At 38.9% G+C, this 24,209-nt stretch overlaps 1 protein-coding gene across 3 annotated transcripts in view; it reads right to left on the bottom strand.

The window, feature by feature from the left end:
• usp34 (ubiquitin specific peptidase 34) overlaps nt 1-24,209 on the bottom strand; it is an 87,899-nt gene that overhangs the window by 43,516 nt on the left and 20,174 nt on the right. For all 3 annotated transcript variants that reach the window (XM_030132401.1, XM_030132409.1, XM_030132421.1), the window contains exons 7-29: nt 19,642-19,834; nt 18,337-18,398; nt 18,079-18,160; nt 16,682-16,774; nt 16,187-16,312; nt 15,282-15,411; nt 14,944-15,074; nt 11,577-12,304; nt 10,914-11,128; nt 10,564-10,682; nt 9,707-9,834; nt 8,673-8,762; nt 8,363-8,458; nt 8,175-8,257; nt 5,852-6,006; nt 4,135-4,248; nt 3,860-3,959; nt 3,079-3,241; nt 2,325-2,451; nt 1,457-1,607; nt 1,247-1,347; nt 291-506; nt 69-194 (exon numbers count right to left, since the gene is read on the bottom strand). In XM_030132401.1, the coding sequence (XP_029988261.1) occupies nt 69-194; nt 291-506; nt 1,247-1,347; nt 1,457-1,607; nt 2,325-2,451; nt 3,079-3,241; nt 3,860-3,959; nt 4,135-4,248; nt 5,852-6,006; nt 8,175-8,257; nt 8,363-8,458; nt 8,673-8,762; nt 9,707-9,834; nt 10,564-10,682; nt 10,914-11,128; nt 11,577-12,304; nt 14,944-15,074; nt 15,282-15,411; nt 16,187-16,312; nt 16,682-16,774; nt 18,079-18,160; nt 18,337-18,398; nt 19,642-19,834 (3,529 nt within the window). The remainder of the gene's footprint in view (nt 1-68; nt 195-290; nt 507-1,246; nt 1,348-1,456; nt 1,608-2,324; nt 2,452-3,078; nt 3,242-3,859; nt 3,960-4,134; nt 4,249-5,851; nt 6,007-8,174; nt 8,258-8,362; nt 8,459-8,672; nt 8,763-9,706; nt 9,835-10,563; nt 10,683-10,913; nt 11,129-11,576; nt 12,305-14,943; nt 15,075-15,281; nt 15,412-16,186; nt 16,313-16,681; nt 16,775-18,078; nt 18,161-18,336; nt 18,399-19,641; nt 19,835-24,209) is intronic.

Here is a 24,209-nt window from a genome sequence, read left to right as displayed (position 1 = left end):
TTCAAGTCCTTCATAAAACTGACCAGTGCAAAATAATTACTCATAATATTTGTTAACATGTTACAAACCGTGTCATCTGAGATGTTTTGAAAGGCCTGGAGCATCTTGGGACATGTAGGAAGCAGCATCAGCAGTTCCCAAACCCGACGAGACAGATTCTCTGCATGAAGGTGAAGCTCCTCACAGCGTGTGCTCTAGATGCAGACATACACACATATGAGATCTTTAATAAGGTTCATCTGAATATGGACTGATCACACAGCCTGAACGTCACTGTCGCCCACACCCACCTCAGGGCTCTCATGGACCTTCTCTGTGTTGGGGCCCGGTGGTTTGAAGCAGGCCAGCATCTCCAGCAGGTCAAAGAGTGTGGTGAGGTGTGGCTCCTGGAGGAGCAGCAGCATGGGAATGTGTTCCTTCTGAGGAGGAGGCAAACAGGACGCTGGCAGCTGGACTCCTTCGCCCTTCCTCTCACGTCGAGGAGCCCCCAGTGACACAAACACCATCTGGGACCAAACAACCAGGACTTAGTGACAGCTAACAAGCAAAAACTTTAATGCAATTTGTGTGTACAACATCTGTGGTTAGTCACATGATTTGATCACATGTGGCTATGACAGCAACTACAATTTTTTTTTTTCATTGCAGAGACTAACTTCACAAATTGTTGAAGATTGACTGATTTTTGTCATAAAACTGTAAAAATAATGACAGCTTCTAGCGGCAGTAGAATAGTGTTTTTGAATTCTACATTTTTTTTCATTTGGCCGAAATATTTGATTTACAAACACAGATGCGCCAATTCATCTTTTTCAGTTCTAATACCAATACTGAATACAAATCCAATAGCATTGTTCTAATAATCAGATACATGTCTAACTGTACAGATATACTTGATTCACCTGAGAAATTCAATTTCATATCAGTGCTAGAAAAATAAAGAAAATCAAACAAAGTGTGTTGAGGAGACAGGGCCAATTTTTTAATGTGTCAGACAACATCGGGCTTGACTTATAGTTTGATTTCCTTACCTTCCAAAACAAAAACCAATACACCAAAATACACACCATATTATTAAAATATGAAATAACCAAATAGAAAGGCTCTATTGTCACTGATACCCAATGTATATATTCGAGTCAATAAATATTGAAACTTCAATGGAAAGTTTGCATGTGTTTTTATATCTGTTTGGAATAATTAATCATCTAAGTAGTGCTGTTGTATTCATCTTTAGTTAAGTCACCTGCATGTCTTTGAAGCCCAGCTCATGCAGAGTCTTCTCATCGTAGTCTGTGGTTAGTTCATGGCCAGAGGAGATCATTCTGACTGGTCCCATCAGACCACCTACAGGAAACAAAACAGAGTTCACATTCAGAACCAAAGCACCATACAGATCAGAAGATGTGCGTTTTGAAATTGACATTAAAACTATGAAGGATTCGTGGGGGCTGACCCGGAAAGTCTCCTGGCTGTCGGCTGCTCTGGCCAAACTCCTGTAGCTGAGCCTGCTGGTTCATCTGCTCCTTCTGCAGGTTCTCATACCAGTGGGTCACTTCAGCTCGCAGGTCTGCAACCTGGTCACTGGGATACATCTCAATGGTCATCTGCACAAAAAGCAGTGACATACGAACCCATAAGACTGAGATACTGACAATCATTCACATTAATTCTGTTTAACAAATCTGTCTTTTAGGTTATTAGCCTTTTAGTTTGGTACTAATAGCAGCAGTAGTAGTATATCCACTGTTACTACTTGTATTTGGAGTAGTAGTATTAACAGTTATGGATATTTGTTCTAGTTATTGGTAGTTATACTAGCACCAGCTGTTCTAGTTTAACAGTTGTAGTTCAGTTTGCTGTGCATCCATGTGTCTCCCCCTATTTCCTCCCTTCCCCCATCCCCTAATCTCTCTCCCTCTTCCTTTAACCCTCTCTATTTAACCCCAACTGGTCAAGGCAGATGTCCATCCTCTAGAGTCAGTGTCTGCTCCAAGTTTCTGCCTGTCAAAAGGAAATTTTTCTTCGCCACTGTCACCAAGTGTTTGCTCCTGGAGGATTCTGTTGGGTTTCTGTGAATCGGCTTAAGAGTCTGGTTTCGACCAGCTTACCAACTTTTGGTATGATGTGGTACTATATAAAAAAATTTGATTGACTGATGGTTATCTGTCCAGTTACAGCGTCAGAGTTAGAGTTACACAATGTTTTTATTAAGAATGAGCAGATTCAATTTCCTCTACAATCAGATACCAAATGACTAAGGCCACACAGACTTTTTTTTTCAGTGTGGATAATCAGAACACATAGAAACACCAAACATTTACCTTATCAGGCAGACCGGCAGGCTGGCAGACAATCCTCAGTGGTAGAGACTGTTTGTCACTCAAAGCCTTCAGGTGGCTGCTGATCCCCGTCCCTTCAATCTGCCACTGTCGCAGGTGGTAAGCAAACCTGACAGAAACATGGCATCAGTAACATATTAATACAGTACATCCTCTGTACACAGTGCATGTCCTGGGTTTTCTCTACCGTGGATGGGCTAAGGTGCTGCACTAAAGCGTTTTGAGCATCTTGACTCGAATTTATGTGTGTCTGATGTACATCAGAGTGATTATGAAAAAGAAAAGAAAGAGATCTAAGACAAATATCAAGGATCACAAATAGATATAAACTGGAAACAGGAATGACCTGGCAATCACTAATCAAACCTTACATCATAACAAATTATGCCATGAGATTACTGAAATTACAAAATCAATCATAATGGGCGGGAGTATAAAAACTGTCATCACTGTTGGTAAGAATGTTTTCTCAAATAAAAAAACAGTTGTTCCAAAAGGTAGCAAGTTATGGTAATACACATAATATTTTCATACATGTTATTAGGTGAAATTAATTTATGATAAGAGCCATTAGTGCTACCTGTGTTCTTTCACATAGATGGTACGAATAATGGATGACAACAATATGAAAGCAAATTAGAATATCCTCTAAATAGGTTCAAACCTCCTGATCCCAAAAAGCACCTAAGTATGGGAGAAAATCCTGCATGTCCGCACATTTCCGGTGTAGTTGTACCTGCGTCTGAAGGCCTCCAGGTGTGTTTTGAGCATGAGCAGCCCCCTCTCGATGCTGGTCAGACTAGAGTGAGCATCCTTCTCCAGGTTGGCCGAAGCCATCAGCAGACTCTCCATACACTTCCTGATGAACTCTTGCTCCTTCTCCAGGCCTGTTTTACCAGCTACATGTAACAACACATCCCCATTACAACAAAATAGAACAATCCACTATAGTGAACCTTTGCATACATTTTATTCTGTTTTCTGTGTTAATCTTGTCTTCACATGCTGTTGGGAACATGATCGTTTTGCACACGTGAATTCGAAACTATGAGTGCGTTGTGTTCAAGTGCTTCTGTTGTCGTATTAAAATGAAAAATGGCTGACACACAATTTATCATGACCTGCTACTTGGGTAAAACAGTTGTGGATGTTAATTCATCTGCTACAACATTTTGGAACTTCATTTCTGCAAATTGTGTACGCTATAAACGTGCAAAATCATCATTTAACAGCAGCAAAACATTAGTAAAAGCATGAATCATGATGAATCCCTTGTTGCTCTCCACCATGTTGAAAAGCTCAAAGGTCATTTTAATCTCAGCAGCTCATGTATCAAATTTTTTTCCCAGTTCTCCAGTGGAAAGTAGGACATGAGGAGGCGTTCATGTGCAATTTTCAAGTTTGTAACTAGTATTTACCACAGTTCCCACAGCATGTGAAGGCAGGATAAGTACTCAAGGTAATTAAAAAGTATAAACCTTATGAATACAGGTGGGTATAAGTAGCAGTGAACTGACCGTTGATGTAGTAGGAGTTGATGTACTGGATGGCAGCACGGCTGATATCAGCAGACTGAGCCCTCAGAGCAATTCCCCACAGCTGGTCCATCCCACACAGCTGGAGACAAACCAGACACTAAGTTAACTTTGTGTTTACCCTAATTCAACTAAACATGAAATGATTCAGCATCTTATCCAGCGTGTCTGAACTGTCAATGGGTCAGACACGCGTCAACACCGAAATATCCTCATTAAATACTTTACTGTAGAAGTATTTTGTCAAGTTCTCTGACCTCACAGCTAGAGGCATTGTCCAGAGCGCTGGTGGCAAGCCGGGCCAGGTTGCAAAGATGTTGAAAAAGGTTCAGTCCTGTCATACTGATGGTTTCTGGCTTTAGCTGGGGCATCTGAACAAAGTATGACAGACACAGACAAATCCATTTGAGTACATAGCTCTAATTATCAGACTATTTCAACTCCTAGTCCAATCTCAGTGCTACAGGAAATCCTGCAACAGAACTTTGATAAAAGCATTGTTTATCATTCTCAATCCCTCGTTGCCCTCCACCATGTTGAAAAGTTCAAAGTAGGGGTGGGCGATATGGTTAAAATATCATATCATGATTTAAAAAAAATAAAATCATGATCTCTATTTTATCACGATTCTTTACACTGATCTTTGAGACTAATTTGCAAGTTTCTGAACAGTGCAACCAAACAATTTCTTTGTGTAAAACATAGCCCTAAAAAAATATTTAGCCCAAAGAACCTTGGAATGGAAATTGTTCTGGACAAAATCCATTTAATTTGTGCAATTTTGCCAACATGTGCCAAGAACATAAACCTACTAAAATGTAAACAACACTCTGATTTAAGTGCACTCTTGAAGATAAAAACTAAACTGCACTTGGTTTTTGAGGTAGTTTTCAATAAGCATAAAAAGTAAAAAAAAAAAAAAAGCAGAACAAAATATCAATTAAGAAATGCCGGTTTCAAATAATCCTCCAGGTTTACAGAACAGGTGGCTGGTAGCTCTGGTTTTTCAACTGGTAATCAGTGTATTGGGTGGTCTGGGATGGAGGAAGAAGTCCAAAATGAGAAGAATAATAATCCAGGCACTCCAAAAAAAGATCAATGTGGAACGTACTCGCTACTCTTCTCATAGAGTGCCTTTACTAAATGCTTGTGTTAAAGTTGTTTGCTTTTGTTTAACTCTACCTTTTGCCTCTGGCTGTGGTGTGGCTGGTCTTCTAGTTCAGTTTGGCTCTCAAACTGTTTGGGTTAGGTTTAGGCTGTGGTGTGGCTGGTCTTCTAGTTCAGTTTGGCTCTCATACTGTTTGGGATGCTGTCTCTTCAGCTGATTGAACATGTTGACATAACATTACTCTAAGAGTATAACGCGACGAACCTGTATGTGGAGGACGTGGAGGACTCACGTCGGCATTCTGTGTGTGCACTGCGAGCAGTGCAGACTCCGCACATACGCACACGTTTGTAGTTTCATAGTCGAGCATACCAATTTCACATTTAAAACAGGTTGATGCGCGCAGATGTCCACAGAGTCAAGTACGGCCGACGCGGGTGGGGGACAACTCTTGAGTTATGATAGACTTGCCCTGCCATTTTAAGTTTCACTTTCACTGCGCATACTCAGTGAGGGGTACATGCAGCACAAAACGCGCCCACATATAACCCCCCCCCCCCCCCCCCAATTTCACAATCTCTCTGCTTGTCAGATCATCCATACGTTCTAATCCTTCACCAGCTAATATCGTCATATTGCACACCCCTAGTTCAAAGGTTATTGTTATCTCTGCAGCTCGAGTATCAAATTTTTTCTGAGTTCTCCAGTGGAAAAGTATTATTGAAAACAAGAGTCCAATCTCAGCAGTACAGAAAATCCTGCAGCAGAACGTTAATTAAAGCATTGTTTACCATTCCACAAATCAGCCCAGCCCTATCTCATAGAAACCCTTACATTTTTGGAAACTTCTATGCCACTGCTCATACCTTCTCCAGAAACAGGTGTTTGTACGTCTCCATGCCCATAGCGTGTTGGTCCTTGCTTCGGACCTGATTGAGGAACCAGTGCAGAGCATCATCATAGCACTCGGCGTCCTCCACAAGGCAGTGCCACAGGATGTCCACCTGCTCCAGACTCAATCCTAACAGAAGAAAACATTCACAGAACCTTTACTTCATATATCACAGACTAGTCACCAAGTGTTTCCCCCTCATCTTTCATAACTAGCTTTATTTTCTGAAACCCTCTCCAAGAGACAGGTTGGGTGTCGAGTTCTACATTTTCAAGAACAGTAGAGTTGACATTCTGTTATGCTTCAGTTCTCGACTTTTCCTGCAGTATTTCAGTAGTGGTCCTGACTGTATTGCTGTGAGCATTTTACCAGGGCTGGTCCAATTCTGAAGTTTCCCAGTCAAATCAGATTTGAATGTTTAATACAAATATTAGCATTTTTTCCACATGTACCTACTCGTTTTAGCTGATTTTTATGTTGATAGGTTTTATATATGATGTACAGACTGGATGGCACTTTTAAATTTCATTGTGCTTGTTACAATGAGAATAAAGCTATTCCACTGATGTAAATTCCTGTGATAATCTGAACCACATTAAACACAATTCACCTGTTAACTTTCACTAATATTCGCTCTGACTGTGAAAGCGAATGTTTAAAGCCTAAATGTGCCAAAAGTTAATTTCTGTTCTTTAAATATTTACTTGCAAATTCATAAGATTTTGTAAAAAAAAAAAAAAAAAAAAAAAAAAAAGGACCAAGAGCCACAGACTACACAGAAACTGTGGACAGAACAAAACAAAACAAAAAGTACAAAACATTAAGAATAAGAATTGTTTGACTGGTTTTCTTTGAGGTTAAAGGGGAATCTTTTATTAAATCCCTGATAAAACAAGGAATTAAGCTTACCATTAGCTGCCAACCCACAGTTTAGACTCTTCACTGCCTTTTTTTTTTTTAACTTTTTTTTTACAGACTGCATTTTAGGAGGTGAGCCTTTAAATCTGTTGCACTGTGTCACCTCCATGTTGTCATTCTTTCTCATGCACACACAGCAGGTCCTTGTTCTTTGCAGGCAGCTCCCATTGCATAATGAACTCTATTTTAGCATCGCTCCACCGAGACTCAGAGAAAGTAGGGAGTTCGATGTATGAATGACAGATTTGATTCTACCGCTCGACTTTGTCACTCAGCAAAGAAGCTTAAAGAAGCCTCTTCACTTTCCAAAACCAGCATGAAACAGTGTCAGGTCATCTATCTTTATATTTTGTCTTTTGACTAGAGTGTGCATGCCGTCTTCCTCTCCTGCTTCCAGCTCCTGGAGCTTAAAACTCTTTATGCAACATTTTTAACACCTCAGGAAGTCACTGCTTTCAGTTTCTCCTCCTACTTTATAAAAATCACTGTGCTGAGACTTGAAACATCTAACATCTTAGAAAGAAATACTGGGTGTTTACAGGGTCTCTCCAGGTTTCAACAGGAAACCTAGGACCTTTTTTGATAAACAGTTTCTTTTCAAAGCATTTTCAAGAAGTAATGAATTAATGAGTACTAATTTATGCAGGTAAGTAATGCACTGTTGTATCTATACTATAGCCTTTCACTACTTTAACTTTTAGATGTCTTTACAGATGTCGCCTAAGAGCCAAACATCATACTAAACACTAACCTCACTGCTAAAGGCAGACCTTCCAATGCATTTTTGAAGAAAATACTGTCAATTAATAATCAATTGCTTAAGACCTGTAGATATCCTGTTTTACTACCATAACAAGTTCTACAAGTAACCTCACCTAAATTTGAAAGTAAAACTTTAAAGTTAGGGGATGTGCTCTACCAAATGAGCCACAGAGGAACCTCATAAAATGAATACATTTAAAACTGAATATCAACAGGAATAATAAGTTTCTTCTGTCTGTGTACTGCCAACCTTACCAACAGTCCTTTTAACGGTTACTATAACACCTCCTGTATTTTCTTTTCAGTGTGTGAGCAAATATTTGGCTTGCGAACACGGTTTAGATGATTTGTAAATGGAGAAATTATGCAGTTCCAGTGGTTAAATTGGCTTTTGTGAGGAGGGGGAGCCCTTGTGTAGTTCATAGTTTATTTGGTTTATCAGGAGATGAAATAGAATAACAGAAATAGTAGAGGGTTGTTTTACACTGAGAGAGAGGGAGCTGAGGTCTGGTGGGGTTTGGTGTGGACCTAAGGAGGTGGACCTGAGCTCCAGTGCGCTCCAGCCCAATTTAACCTATGTGTAGCTCACTGAAAAAATAAATTAAGGTGAATCTTACTGAAGTGGTCTGGAGATCCCAGTGTGGAGAAGACGCAGGTCAGAAACTGCAGACGGACCTGAACTTCTGCACTGTGGCTGTACCTGCAATAACACCGCAAACAGCAGCTTCAGAGGAGGTCCAAGTGACTTAAGGTAAATGGAAGGTTTACCAACACCATTATAAATTAAATACTGCAACAGACTCACAGTGCAAACTTGTGCCGGTGTTCACGGACTTCCTGTATGTAGTGTTGCAGGTTATCGAAGAACAGCTTCATCATATGCAGCTCTTTCTCAGCCCACCTTAAAGAAGGAACAAAAGAAATATCAGTAACCCTGCTTTTTACTGCTCTGTTCCAAAGCCATTTAGATTCACACTATATTTGGGAAAATGTAAGCTTCTAGTTTTTGGCAGATGAGGAGAAAATAACTACACAATACATATAATTTAATGGACATACAGCTTGGAATACGCTGATGTTGATTTACAGAAGTGGCAACTCAGTGAGTTACTTACATGGTGATCCAGTGAGTGTCGTAGCTGGAACCAAACTGTTGAAAAGTGCCAAAAAGTTTGGGTAGAAGACGCAAGGAAACCACAACGGACCTGAGGGGAGATGAAGCGTCAATGGGTCAAAGGCAAGAAGAAAAGCAAAGCTGGAATTTTGTTTCAGTTTTTATCTTCTATATACAATATAAAAATTATGGCTTGAAAGCCATTTACACACAACACATTTACCAAAGAGAACCAGTCTAAAATTTACTGCTTATCCCTCTGGTATCCTGCCCAGAGAGGCCCTTCCTAATCACCAAAAGTGCGTAATCTGTGCAGCGCCGTAGTAATGTCAAAAAATGCTTTCATACAGTTTGATTTTACCTTTTTTTTTTTTTTTACATTTTTTTTGTATTTCATCAACTTGTGCCGTAAACAAAAATACCAAATACTCAATAATTTTCATATTCTTTAACTCTTTAAATACCATGTTTGTAATGTAAACAAACCATATTTTTGATGCAAAAAGACACAAAAAACGATATACAATATACTAGGTAAAAATTGGGGTTCTGATTCTTATATTTTTGCAGCCTGGCATATGCCAACGATTAACAATAACATTGGTTAATATGCTTTCTTTTTGTGCTAGGTCAAATGTGCCAAATCTAAAATGTGCCAATGTGCCTTTTTCACTCACTTCAGAGAAGGATGTTTGTGTAGTAATTTTCCATTATTTACAATGTGCTGGTTTTAGTGGCTGGATCAGAATTTTAAAAATCATGCAAAAATAAACAACCTTTGAATGCTGACCTAATATAAATTGTGGAAAATTATATGACTTTTTATAACATTAAGTGCAAAGTGTGCATAATATGCTCACCCGGATACCAGAAGGGTAATGCTCATACATTGCCGGAGTTTAGCCACAAACAAGCTACAACTACTCATACTGGTACTGCTGCTACTAATATTAATGTTTGTTTTATTTCTAACTCCTGAAATGTAAAGCCCTAAATAAACAAAAGACCTGCTGCTCTGGTTTCAAACCGTCTTACCGATGATGGGCCAAGTTGTCAAGGCAACCCTCGATGAAGCGCATTCGTATCTGTCGGTCAGTGAACCAGCACACCAGCGAGCACAGCAGCTTCTCCGCTTCATTAATGAGTCCCTCAGACAGGTGGATCTAAAACACACAGATGAAAATAAATCAGCTACTGCCACTTAAAGAAACATTTAATTTTTTTACTCACTTCTGATTGAGCAGTTTGTCATTTAGGCTTTTAAAAAAGTCAGTCTATTCATCAGTGATTTCTGATGACTTTAAAGTTATCAAGCGGTTTCTAAAGATACGTTTTTCATCCTTTTATTAATATTTACATCAGAGCCACCAGTACTGGAGCTGAAAGAAACATCAGTTCATTTATATGTGACTGTTTCAATAGTCACCTAACCTTCATGATTATTTAATGATATTTTTTGAGGTTTTGGACTAAAAAAGCATGAAAACACAGACACAGACATTACACCTTGTACTTGTCATGACATTCTGACATGTTATAGACAAACTGAATAATCATTACATTGATCAACAGATGACCTGACCTGTTGATCTGATCACTGAATGATGAAAACACTTGTTAGTTCCAGATCTACAGATGGTTTCATAAGATTCGTTTACAAAGAGATAAAACAAAACTCCATACTTATCCAAACTTAAAAAAACCCAAAAACTAATATTACATCATTTTCATTAAACCACTGTGTTATTCTGATTTTAACAGCAGGTTTTCCCCTACCTAACAACAGTTTAACGGAATGTTATATCAGTTCTTGGTACTTTTCTGACATTACAGCACCATCTGTGAACAAGCAGCCAGTGTCTGCACCGAACAATGAGGTTAGTGTATCATACCGCGTCCTCATCCTGGACCAGGTCCCACAATAGTGTGTTGCCCTTCTTACAAACATTGTCCAGGTTGATGTCTGTAACAGCGTGGCTACTCGAATACTGGTGTTTATGAACAGCTGGTCCTGCAAGAAAACAGAGCAGATACTAAATATGAGTCCCTGGTTCCTCACTAAATAAAGAAACAATGGTGGTTTTATGTCTGTTTGTTTTTGTCAAAAAAGATCACTGTAAGCTAAACTCAAAAGACATACTTCATCCTTCAGGTTAAATTTAACACATTTGAAAATACATTGTTTTCACTGGACAGGGAGGGGGCTTTTCCAGACATTGAACTTTCACTTCTTGTGGCTCACCTTGCACCAGGTGTTCATGGTAGATGGAGGCCAGGTTGGGGAGGTGCTGCTGAAGGTGAGAGCTGAGCTCAGCATGGGAGTTGATCTGCACCAGCTCCTCCTCACAGCCCGACTCCTCTCCATCGAAATCGGCCATGTTCTTCTCTGACTTGGCACTGACCTGGGAGCTGCTGCAGCTGACGTCATCGGCACTGAGCATGTCCTCCACCATGGGACTGAGCAAGGTTCCAAAACCCAAAGTGATAAGGGAAAGGGGAAAGGACACAAAGACCAACTGTTTTATTTGGAGCAAAAAATTCTGAGGTGGGATTATTGGAACAAAATTTTTACTTCAAAATAATTAAACATTAATTGTTTTTTGTTTTTTGTTTTTTTGTCCAGAAAGACATTTAATGTATGTACGTATAAATACACTTTTAAGTAGTACCGGATGGCTAACTGAATTTTGCTTTCAATTGAGTCAAATGATTGCGGACAAAAACAAGACAATCGAGACAAAATGATCATTGCATCATTCAATTTCACACTGGTGTTTCTATGTTGTGATGTGACAAATACTGTGAACATGTAGGTCAAAGTCGTTCAAAATAAAAACGTTTTAAACACTAGATTTCAGAGTTTATAAGGTGCACTTAAATACATAGTGACATCTCTGTCTCTTACCCTTCATGATGATGGTGATGATGGTGGTGGTGGTGATGATGGTGGTGGTGCTGGGGACCAATAAAGCGGCGGCAGTTGAAGAGTTCACTGCCCATGGCCTCTCCTAGAAAGTCCCCAGGTCGTGGCAGGCAGGGGGGCTCCTGAGGTCCCTGGACCATCTGTGAGGGGCCAATGTCAGATGGCTGCTGCTGAGGCTCCGCCCCTTCAGGCCGTGCAGATGATGAAGCAGTGCAGGGGTCCAACATCCTCATACGGCCCTCTAAGGATGTTGAAGCAGCTGTTACCATGACAGCTGAAGTGTCTGTGTTGAAGGGGAGAACCTTACTTTTAGCCCCGCCCCCTGACCCATTAGGCCCTGCTCCTTGACTCGGTCCTTCTCCGAGCGCCTCCCCCGCCTTCCTCTTCCTGGACTCTGTCTGTTCCCGGGCTTCCTTCTGCTGCCCACCCTCAGCAGCCGAGCGGTTCCCTTCATCCTCATCCTCTTCATCGTCCTCATCATCCTCCTCCTCATCTTCCTCTTCATCCTCCTCCTCCTCCTCCTTTAAAGCCTCGCTGTCTGCCATGTCATCAGAGTGCATCTCGCTACCGGGGCTTCCCGCTGATTGGCTGGCTCGGCTGGAGGCGGCCTCGTTACTGGAGGCTTCGCTGCGGCCGCTGCTGCTGCCGGGCCCGCTGCTGCCTTCCTCCACACTGTTGGCCGTCTCGTCTGAGCTGCCCTGCATTGACTCCTGGAGAATCACAGGTAAAAGTTCTTTAACTGACAGATGACAATGTTTTTAAATTGAAAATTAAACTTTAATGCAAACAATGAGATACTGAACACATGTTATGACAGTACGCTCATTTTGTAAAAAAAAAAAAAAAATAGTAAAAGAAAATTCAACACTACATTTTGGCTGTGAAAGTTAATGACTCTAAAATTATTGCATTAAATTAAGAACGTACCTTAAATTTCAAAGAAGTAAAATGCCAGACAAACAGAAAGAAAACTCCAAGGCACTCTCTTTAAGCATTAAAATGCCTTTATCCTCACAGCATGGTCATGTATAGAACTTAAAAAACAGTTGCATTTCCGCTTCAAGCCTTCATCAGGAAGTCAAACAAAACAGGTGCCTCGTTCTTTTAAAGTAGGTCCTGACCAGTACGAACCTGCCAACTATTATGCCCAGTTGGCAGTTGTTCAGTTGGGAGGTTCCTATTGGCCAGGACCTACTTTAAAAGAACCTATAGTTTTCCAGGCTTCTCTTTTGTTTGACTTCCTGATGAAGGCTTAAAGCTGAAAAGCACTGAAGTGTTTTTTAAGGTCTATACATGATCATGCTGTGAGAATAAAGGCATTTTAATGCTTAAAGAGAGTGCCTTGGAGTTTTCTTCCTGTTTGTCATCTACTTTATGAATCCCTTTTTCCAATGAGCACCTCAAACAAACTCTTTTTTGGGTCCTAGAAGCAGTCCTTCCCATGATCTTTTGAACTTTTTAAGTAAAATCCCTTTTTCCATCAACTAACTCTCCAGTACTTGTTTTGTTTCATATGATGTACCAAACCATAGTCGGCCTCAGCTTTGCTTTCTGCTGCTATGTACCACTGAGCACAGATCCAGACTGCAGTATTTTAGTTACTCAACATCAAAATCAATATCAGTTTAAGTGTATGTGTTATAGTTAGAATATTTACACTGCTTTAGTTTGCCATCACAAAGCCTTTTCTATTAGTACTACATTTCCTTCCTACACACAAGACCTCCCACAGTGTGTTACACAACAGATAAGTTGTGCTGGATGGAGATATAAAAGGGCTATCTGATGATAAGTTACTCTGACTACAGCTCACATGTAAAAATCACTGCCTTTGTGAATAAATACCTTATACGTCTGTTTTAGTTGTTTTTCTACCTTGTTGTTCCCATGGAGTCTTGGGGTGCCACAGTACCGGTAGCCCACAGTTTGATCTGTACCTCGGTTTTTGGGCCATGGTTTTAGTTCAGGTTTGGTATACGTTTTGTGCGTAAAGAGAACAGTTTTTTTTTTCTCACATCTGCTGTCTGCCTAATGTTCACACTGTCACCCAATTCCCTTCAAATCCATGAAAAAATTCCAGCATGTGTCCACGTATACTGTGTGAAAACTGTATGATGTCTTATATTTGCGCTTTGCATTGTCTTCTGTTCTTCACTGCAATTTTCGAAGAAAGGGTTTTGTGGTAGCACTCTAGTTGTACTCTGTACTAGGAGCAGTGGCCCGATGTCCCTAATCATCGAACTCAATTTCGTTTGATGCACTTTATACTGTCAAATGACAATAAAGGCAATTCTGATTCTGAAATTATATTTTTTATTTTGCTTCTCAGCAAAAATTGAATTTTACAGCAGGAACAAAGTATATCACTGTTCTGAATAAAATAACACTTTCTGTACTGAACAATAGAACCCTTTCCTATTCCTTGACTACTTGCATACAGTCATATAAAACAAGCACATGCACACATAGGGCCAAAAGGGGGCTTTTTTAAAACAAATAAATTCCTATTCTGCTATTCTGCATAGGGATGTAAAAGAAAACAGCGGTAGAAAAACGCCACGGTTATCTACTGTACGCATTTCCTTGTAATAACATGTCATGGTATTGTATGTGTGCCAGAGTCCTGCACCATGTCAGGTATCCGTGGGACCTTAAAAGTGAGTTACTGTATAGACCATCTTTTTAATCATGGGTCGGGTTGGGTCGGGTTGTGAGTGTAATGTATGCAGGTACAGGTGGGTGCCGGTTTTGGAAAAGTGGTAGACCCGTGCAGGACTCTGATGTGTGTTGAGTCTAAAGCCACTTCTCTGCCCACGGTCTCTCACAGAAGGGCAGGGCTTCCCTGTGCTGTGTGCTCACATGGATGTCAAGTGAGAGAGAGAAATCAACGGCAAAACTGAAAACCCACGGTCCATAAGGGTAGATTGTCCCATGCAGGGCAGACCGAACGGTACACTGTTTTCCCCGAGTACCGTTGCAACCCTACTAGAGACTCATCATATCTAAAGTTAGGCCCCATGCAGAAAGAGTGGATTTAATGCAACCAGAGAGAATTGGTTTAAGTGTACATGGTAATTCGGAGTTGATTATGGAGTTCCTTGTTTAAGTCAGTACAGGTACCTGGTCATGGTGACACCTTGTTATTTTTACTAGTGTTTTATGCTTTTATTTCATGGGGATGAAAATAAATAAAGAGCAAAAGGAGGAAAGACAACAGAGCTACAGTGCAGCACAGGAAACTGCCTCAACCTCCAATCCCTTGGAAAGCCAATGAAGTCCAGGCCTGTGGTTTTCATGCATGTTTAAATAATTTAAACAAGCCAAATAAAAGCTGCCTCCGAGAGTGTACCTCAGTGTCAGAGAGCCTCTGCTGGCTCCTCTTGCTCCCAGTCATCATTTGGTCGTCCATCTCCATGTCGGAGCCTCCACTGTGTTGCGTGTCGCTGTTATCGCTGCTGTCGGGACTGGCAGCTGGGGAACCTGAAGACACAGAATCACAAAGAGAATGTGAAAAGGATACATATCAGCAAATCTATCATGACACAAACAATTTAAAGACATGCTTCACAAGAAGAAAAGGAACAGGGAAAAGAAAATTCACACCATAAATATTACAGACTGGGATTTTCATGTTGCAGCTCATTACTCCTAATATGCTGAAGCGGTGCACAATAAATTCACACTGACCTTTCTTGTTGCCCATGGGGATGTTGGTGTTGAGCAGAGAGGCAAAGGAGCTCTGTTTGGAGAGTTGGGCCTTGGCTGCCAGAGCATTGTTCCAGAGTGCCTTTATCAGCATGGAGGCTAGGTACAGCGTCTGAGGATAGAGGGAGGACATGTGAGTCTAAAATAACTCCAAAACTAACAGCCAAACTACATTTGTAATTAAGAATCTGACACAATCCTGATCAGTTTCTCAACTGATTATGTTTTTGATGTTGAACCAGAGTGGTTTGTCTGATTCACTCAGGAACTGAAGGTTACATTACACTTGGTTTTAACATGTATTTTGGGTGATTTGACCATAAGCAAACAACCCAGAATATATGTTTAAACAACCACAAAGATGCACTGTAATCTGATCACTCAAACCACTCACCGAGGTGGTCTGAGACATATTTGACAACATATCTTTTAGAGTGTGAAGGTTAACAAGTGAAGACAGAAGGAGGTCGTCGATGCACGATGTGGTGGCTGTTTTGTTTACAATGCAACAACAGTCAAAAAACACACAAAAAAATGGAGCTGTGTTGTATGATCAGTACAGTACAGTGTGGTAAGTCCATACATGTATATTACATCTAGAAATATATGTGTCTTCTTAGAGTCTGTCAAACATATCTGGCATTTGTCTAAGATGTAATAACTACAGGGTTATTAAATTAATTAACACCTGCCAACTGTCAACAGTAGATGAATTTTGGGTTTGGTGAATAAATAAGCTGGTGTCTCTGGCTAGACAACTAGGCTAACACTAACTATAAGTATAACAAAAGTAAAGGCACAGAAAAAATACAGAAAATACTGGCTTGGTCCTTTTCATTTGTGCAGGGGTGTGCTGTTTGTGTGAATATGTAATCCTGTGAGTGTACCTGCTCAGTGTGGGCGCTGGGGTGCAGCCCTGACACCAGGTTCAGGACGTGGCGGAGAGGCACTGGATCCAGGTTTTTGATGAGTGAAGGAAAAAGGTCATGGATGTAACGACTGCAGTGTTTCAGCTGAAACACAAAACAGAGAGCAGAGGTTCTTATTTCCCACTGGGAGGCAGAAAAAATATTCATTAGGTGCATCATAGAGATATATTTTTATGAAAATTACAATTAATACCATATTTGGCTATAATTCCACACATTTCTAATCTAATTTGTAGTTGTCAGTTTCTCTCTGCAATCAAGTCGAGTATCATAATTGAATTTACATTAATTTATATAAAAGACAAAAACTTGTTGAAGTTCAAAGTTCTATGGTTTTTCTCTAGGTTTTTCCTCTTTTTGTATTCAGCAGCCGGACAGATTGATTGTAAAACGCTGCTGGTTGAAACAGAGTGTAATAAAGCATCTGTTGAGTCAGGTGTCGTCTCATCTTACCTGAGCTGCAGCCCAGATGCAGTCCACATTCTGTGTGCTGAGTCGGCCCTCTGCAGCCAAAAAGTTCAGGATCACTTGGCACTGTTTAATGATCTGGAAAGCACAAACATGTGCATCAACACAGAGCACAAAACACACCAGCTGCTAGTATCAAGATCAGGTTGAGTGTGCTGAAAAAAAATAAAATGACTTCACAGGCAGGTACTCCTTCACAAAAAGTCACAATAAACCATGGGAATAAACTGATTAAAAATCATTCAATCTGAAAAAAGGAGATAATACAGGTGTCTGTTTGTAAATTAATGCTGTTTTGTCACAGTAATGCATGCTTCTTCAATGCAGCAAAACGTAAATATCTAAAATGTCCTTAATTTTCCATGAGTTGTTATTGTAATTTTAAGTTTATAAGTAGTAGCTGGTGGTTGCTTCTGAAATAATTTATTTAATTTGATCTGTACAACAATTGCTAATAGCTAATAATAGTACATAACAGCCTGTCTACTAACTTCTATGATGAGGTGACTTTTTCACCAATTTCAGCCTCTGCAGTTTTCTGTTGTGATGTTTTTCTTTTCCATATGCGATGACCTCAAATAAAACAAGAAGTCCAGGAATATCACATTACTTAGAAGATGAACTTAGTGTCATGAGTTAACATTTTACTATTCAGACAGAACATAATTATTAGACACAGCCGTGATTCTATGTTTTGTACATTTTTTTGATCTACACTGCAATGCTGGTAAATATAAATTTAATTGATCTTCATGCTCTTGAGTTATTTTGCTGCTGTTGCATGAAAACTAAGACCTGTGTTTGATCTGTGACAATTACTACATAATGGCCTGATAATGATAGTTTCAACTGACTGAAATCATTCTGCATAATAGTTACCTTCATTTGTATAAAACAGAAGGAAAAAACTAACCAAGAAATGTCCCATTTCATCACTATTTCTCTGCTGTTTTCCCATGTTATTGCTATGCTTTTAAAGACACCAGCTCATTGTGATCACATTTTCTTCTATGGTTTAATTGCACCTGAGTGGAGGATTAGCAGCCTCATGTATTCTGTATATTCCATCAACCTCATTTTCATCAGTATCTAATTACATTATCACTGCTTGATTGCTAAACTATAATTAGGTTTAAACTAAGATGTTACACAAATTGAATAGAAAAATCATTAAGGTTAATTATTCATATGGCAGCTAATCACTGCTAAATTTTCAAGATCGTAACCCTGAGAAAGGGGAGAAAAGAACAGGTCTGTAGGTTAGCTGAAGAAGATCTGGGGTTTACTCTATCAAATTAAGTGACTATATGATTCTGCTGATTAAAACAGTCACTGTTAAAAATTACATTTAACCCATCCATTTTACTAGACATATATCTCACCTCAATGTGCAAATTTGGTCCGAATATGTGCTCCACTACGTTATTGTGAATCAGCCAGTCAGCTAGTTCCTTTGCTATGGACCTGAAGGAAAGAAGAAGAGAGGAGTTGAAAATAACACAATCTTTGAAGAATAATCCACTGTTACGACGTTCTAGTATGGAAAATCGCTGCCATTTGTGTAGATTTTGTGTGCATCCACTATTTTATTTTCACTGAATGTGTCAACTTTGTCTGAGTTCTGCCTTCAAATAACTCACGTTTCTGTGTCAGATACCAGAGACTCATTGTTGCAGACGTCGTTGAAGGTGTGAAGCTGGTTCTGTGGAAACACAAATATGCAGTGTTGATATAAACATTTCTTGTCAGTATCACAGCAAAGTTTTCTGTCCGCTAACTAATCAGTTTAGTAGGATATGACAAAACAGGCTCTTCTTGCTCCAACATCTCACTGTTCAGAATGATGAACTTTAAGGAGTCAGTGTGACGTGAGGTGATTAGAGTTTTTATTTGCTAGATTTGTTTGGTGTGTAAGTTTCTAAGGTAAAAACATAAACACTGCAAGAAAACACTGTAAAAACTGAAATGTGAGTTAAAGCAAATGTAAAAAAATAAATAAATTAAAAATAAAATAAAATAGGGCCAATGGCCCTGTATCTCACCAACATGTTCTATCAAGAATTAATAAGTTGAATTTGTGAGGTTGTCAGGTTCTGCTGCTATGTTAGAGTCCTGTGGTCCTGTGGATGCAGGAGATCAATCTCCTAACAGAAGTGGGTGGTACTTTCACTGGAGGAGAAGTCAACTAATTAAATGAAAGTCCATGTATAACTTCCTCTCAGTATTCAATAGTAATTATATTGATATCTCTAATCATTTACATGTTATAAGCCATCAAAATATGGACCATTATAAGGCAAACTTTTAACATTTCAAAAATTCAGCAAAAATTCAAAAATCTGAATTTCTGAAAACTGTCAAAACACCTTGTAGACATTGTCCCAAAGAAACTACATAAGAAATTGGAAATGAATTCAACCAGTAGTTTCATCAGTGACGATATTTGAAGAAATTGCTAACGAAAACGTTAAAGACGATGACACAGACAGACACAGCATCTTCCCAATAGCTCATGCCATTCAGCTGGTCAGCTAAAACCTATTAAAAGTACCAATTAGAGTATTTTAATAATGTGTCATAACAGGACTGGAGGGGAAATTTTTAGAATTAAAGCTGTGTCCCTTTTATCTTTCCACTGAAATGCGTGTACTTCTTCAGTTCAGTAGAAGTTTCCAAAAATGCAAGAAAAAGACAACATTTTTAAAAACTCAACTAGTACCTTCTTCACACTGCACCCATATTTACTGCCACATTATGAACCAAAAGAAATGAGAACCAAAAGTCAGTGGTAAGTACAGTCCTTTTAAAGAACACTGGCTCTTATGCTTAAAAACCGCATCTTAAACAGAACCAGAACAGACAGAAAGCGTGGTTTCCCAGCGGACTGATGTCCACATGCTGCTCAGCTCGACCGAGTGTGTCTGTGAGTTCAGTGTTTGACTCACAGTGATTTGGCTGAGACCAGCCAGCCTCATGGTGAGCGTTGGGGACATGAAGTATTTGAAGGCGAGGTCCAGGCTCTCCTTGTCGAAGCACAGCGCGCTGTCCAGCGGCTCCTTCACCGTGCTCCACATCAGGTCAGCCATGTTACGTGCTGCGCTCTGCCGCAGCTCCTGGTCCGACAGCTTACACAGATACCTGCACACAGAACACACATTAGACTAAGGGAGTGGGTTTGCTTTGGCCCACCGTGGCCTTTGACTAACTCAGACTTAATTTGAAAGTGTTGTAGGGTACTAAACACAACCACAAAATCTGAGTTTATGCCAGTGTACAGCACAGCACTTTTTCGTATCCGTGAAGAAATATGGCAATCTCTTCCGCTCCCTCCCACCTACTTCTCATTTAAATACATTTGTTTCAGCATAACATATTGTACATATCCTATACTACCTGTAAATATCCATATATGTTGTAAATACTTCTTTTATCTGTAGTATAGTTGGCTTTTTGTATAATTCAGCATTTTGTTGTAGTTTTGGTATATTTTTCAGTATATATTTTCTGTATAATTTTATGTGATATTTTTATAGTTTCTTTGCACTTTAAGTGTTTTTGCCGCCAAACAGAAACAGAGCTCCCTTAGTAATCCGATCAGGTTCATACTGTCTACTGAACGTGCAAAGATTCCTTTTCTTTTTAGTCAGACAGATTAAAAAAAGTAGATTTTTTAGCAGACAGCAGGGGGCACAGTCATCCCCTGTTGTCTGGCAAACTTAGATAAAACAGCTGACAAGTCACATCACAGGAACATCACGTGACCCTTCTGAGGAAGGCTACAGGTGTAACCAAAACATTTAAAGGTAAAAAAAAAAAATCTACGTTTTTTTTGTAATCAGTCTGGCAAAAAAGAAAAGGAATCTTTATAGAAAGAGAGCTGTTTTCATTGTTCCTGTTACATTGACAATAAAAATCTGTTCTATTCCATAATTATTACACACCACCAAACAGGGTGATAATTCAAAGCACTGTTCATTAAAAGTGTAATTATACCTGTAAATGTTTTACTTCTGGTTTTAAACACCTACGTATGGGCATCTCGTTAAAACAGATTATTTATAGTGTTGATTATTTATATGTTGATTAACTTCCCCGGTTCTGTCTGTTTATTGTCATTTGTGTTTATCCTGCCTCTTCTCTCTTCAAGTGCTTTCTGGCACTCGTTTCCAGGTTGAGGTACATATGAAACTGTACTGAATGTCTTGGCTGCTAAAACTCATTACTACTACTGTTATTACAACTATTATTCTTCCACAAGCACACAACTGAGAGGCAAAACTGTCAAAATCTCAAGATTTACTCGTCTGAAATAGAACAAATGATTTTATATTTTGAATGTTGTAGGAAAAAAGTTCCATGGAACTTAGTACAATATTTCAAAATAAAGGCCCTACTAAAGTGGTAAGAGACATGCATCAGGTCCAGACTTGTAAAAAACAAAAAACAAAAACAAAACAGTATGGATCCATTCTGTACACATTGCGGGACATCCACCATTTTGTTTTGATAATGGAGCTTCTGCCTTCTTTTTGCAAGTTACTGCTTCGAAATGAACGGATATACGAGAGGGTTCACTATGCCCAGACAACTATCAACACTGGTAAAGACATCTGATGATTTTCACCTGCCAATGTCAGTCTTTCCCATTAGTTACATTTTCTTCCCCTCAAACACATTTAAAAAGGGTCCAAAGTTAATGAGACTACTGTGAATTTCAAAACTGTCTCCATTTTAAAACTTTTCAAAATTAGAGAAACAAATTGAGATGGTTGGAGTTCAAACTTTCTAAGAACTTGCAGAAACACTATGACAAAGTCTGGCACTGACTTTCTAGCATCAGAGAAAAATTAACTGACCTACTAAATTAAAAATGAGCTTCAATAAAAATTCTTATTACCCTAAGATGTGATATAATTGTTTAAACATACTAGTATTATTTAGCGAAATTAAGCTCTTCAAAGCTGTAGACAATTTGACTTCATTTCCTGACATTTCCAGGCCTGGAAAATAACTTTCCCAGGGTCGAATGACCACAGGAACTATGCACAATCAACCCCTGCAAATGGTAGGAGAACTAAGGTTTTACAGTAGTTCCACAGCTGTTTGTCACATTTGCAGACATTTGAGTTTTTGTCAGTTTTTCAAGCGTAAGTCAAATACCACTACTGATTATGAGGGTGGACAATACAACTGCTTTCAGCTTCATTTGAGTTTCCTTTTACACGTTTATGCTCCAAAAAGAAGCACATGGATGATTATAATGATCACCTCTGCAAAGTAATAAAATTACTGTTTAGCAGATTAAGGAGTTGTGTTTTTAATGTTGTCAAATTTTATTTAGATACAGATTTAGAATATTAATATCCCATTTTAATTTAACTCAGTGTCATTAGCATTAATTTATTAACTGCAGCTTCTATCCTGATGTTTCCTGAATAGGAACAAAATGTACATATTTCGAACAATAGTGGAATATTATAGTGTATGTCAACATACTGATAAGTAAGGAGATGCAGCAAGTATTTGCTTAAGATGTAAACTATAAAAATTAATTGCTAACTATTAAGGTAACTGATTAATTGGTTTGAGAAATTGAAAAAATTCTAACCTTTTTTTAAATCCAGTTTATTAAATTGTAACATCATATTGTTTCCCTACTCATCTATCACAGTAAAATTAGTGAACAAAATAACCAAAAGACAAACTGACACATAAAATGGTCACTTGTTGGAGCCCTGAACTGAAACATGGGCATTCAGAAGCATCTAGAGTCATGATCTGCCCACACAGAAAGCCCTCCTGCAGAATATTTTTAGGTGCTGAAAGGTGACAAAAAACAGAGCTCTAGTGGAAATTTCATTAATTCAGAGCCTTCACACAGCCAGCGCCCCAGGACTCCCCAAGTCTGCTTGTTTTTATTTGACTGAGAAGCTGCCATTTTGTTAAACGCTGTCATCATCTACGAGCTCCTCTGAAAGAAAAAATAAATAAATAAATGGAGGGTGAAGCACTACCTGGAAAGGCTGGGAGATGTTTTATAAACAACATTAACATTCAACACAAACAAAACAAGCTAGTGGAACATTTGAGGAATAGATACTGCATTAAATTGTTGCTTAAATGAAATGGTGGAATCTCATTTTATTCCTCAAACATGTTGTATTCATCAGCTTTGTATTCGTGTTTCTGCTCAGTGACAGGCAAGACGGCAAGGCAGCAGAACATCAGCCTGCGTCACGTGACCAGTCTGCCAGCACTCTGCCTCCTCAAGGGTCATGTGAGGAGAGGTTGACTGGAGGCCTGGCAACTGTTGCTATGGTGACAGAAACTCTTCCTAGCAACGAACGTGTGGCAGTTTGGTATTTAGAAGAGAGAGTAAGGGAGGCGGAGACGGAGCCCTGAAAACATCAGCCATGTTTCAAACAGCTGCAGATATTGCATTACACATCCGTTGGAGATTCAGTGGTTTTCAAAGCAATTTAAGGGGGTTATTGTAGGATTTAAAAGGAGAATTATATGTTATAAAATGGTTACAGATAAAAGCAAAGTTGGGTGATATGTCATATTATTTATCAACAAAATACAAACACTAATGATTATTTATTAGTATAATGATTTTTTTTATTCAATCTGGATCTGGATGCTGATTACTGTCTAAAAAAATATGTTCTAAAAGGTAAAAACAATCAGTTCATTTATACATTTATACAGTACGAGTATTTAAACGTTTGCAACTCTCCTGTAGTGTCTGAAATTACAAAGGCACTGATCGAGTCACTTTGACCAGGCAGTGAAAGTGAAAACTAAGCATCAAATTTAGATCTGGTGATTAATTATTCATATTAATAAAGTTAATCTGTACATTTCTAACTCCCCAGTACTATATTTTTCCACAATCTCTTTCTCACACAAACACACACCTAAGCATGAAATAAATATGGTTTACTTTTGATATAAATCCTTCCGACTCATTTTGCTTGACTTTAAAAGGTGGACTATGGAAGACTTGTCCACTTTTTAAGTCAATGCTAAGACCTGTTTTGCGAGCTTGTTATTTATTTATTTTATATGTTAACCAACTCCATTATTTAGCTCATGACTGTTTCCACTTACCTTCATGATGATTGTAAAAATATAATGATTTCTGTGTAAAGGTACTGAGTCAGATTTTCTGCCAAAATCCAAATGCCTTCTTTAAGATCATTAGTGCTTCTCTGTTGGTGTTTTACAGTTGCAACACTATACAACATTACACACTGTCAGCTTAGAAATATTGTTGGCGAAGGTCAACAGACATGAAGTTCTCAGCACAAACTTCATGTGAACACAAGCAAATGACAGGTATGCAACACCACTGAATATTTATTAAATTGCTAATGGTGTGAGTTCTAATAACAAATTATGTTTCTCTGCTTTCTGATCATTTTTGGATGATTAAATTAGCACCAGATATAATTTACTAAGAACCACTGGTGTTGTTCCGGGCAAATGAACATAACACGACAGTGGCTGC

This window comes from Sphaeramia orbicularis, chromosome 1, assembly GCF_902148855.1.
Source record: "Sphaeramia orbicularis chromosome 1, fSphaOr1.1, whole genome shotgun sequence".
Lineage (NCBI taxonomy): Eukaryota > Metazoa > Chordata > Actinopteri > Kurtiformes > Apogonidae > Sphaeramia > Sphaeramia orbicularis.
The sequence above is the reverse complement of the archived record's forward strand: the minus strand, read 5'-3'. Positions and strand labels throughout refer to the sequence as shown.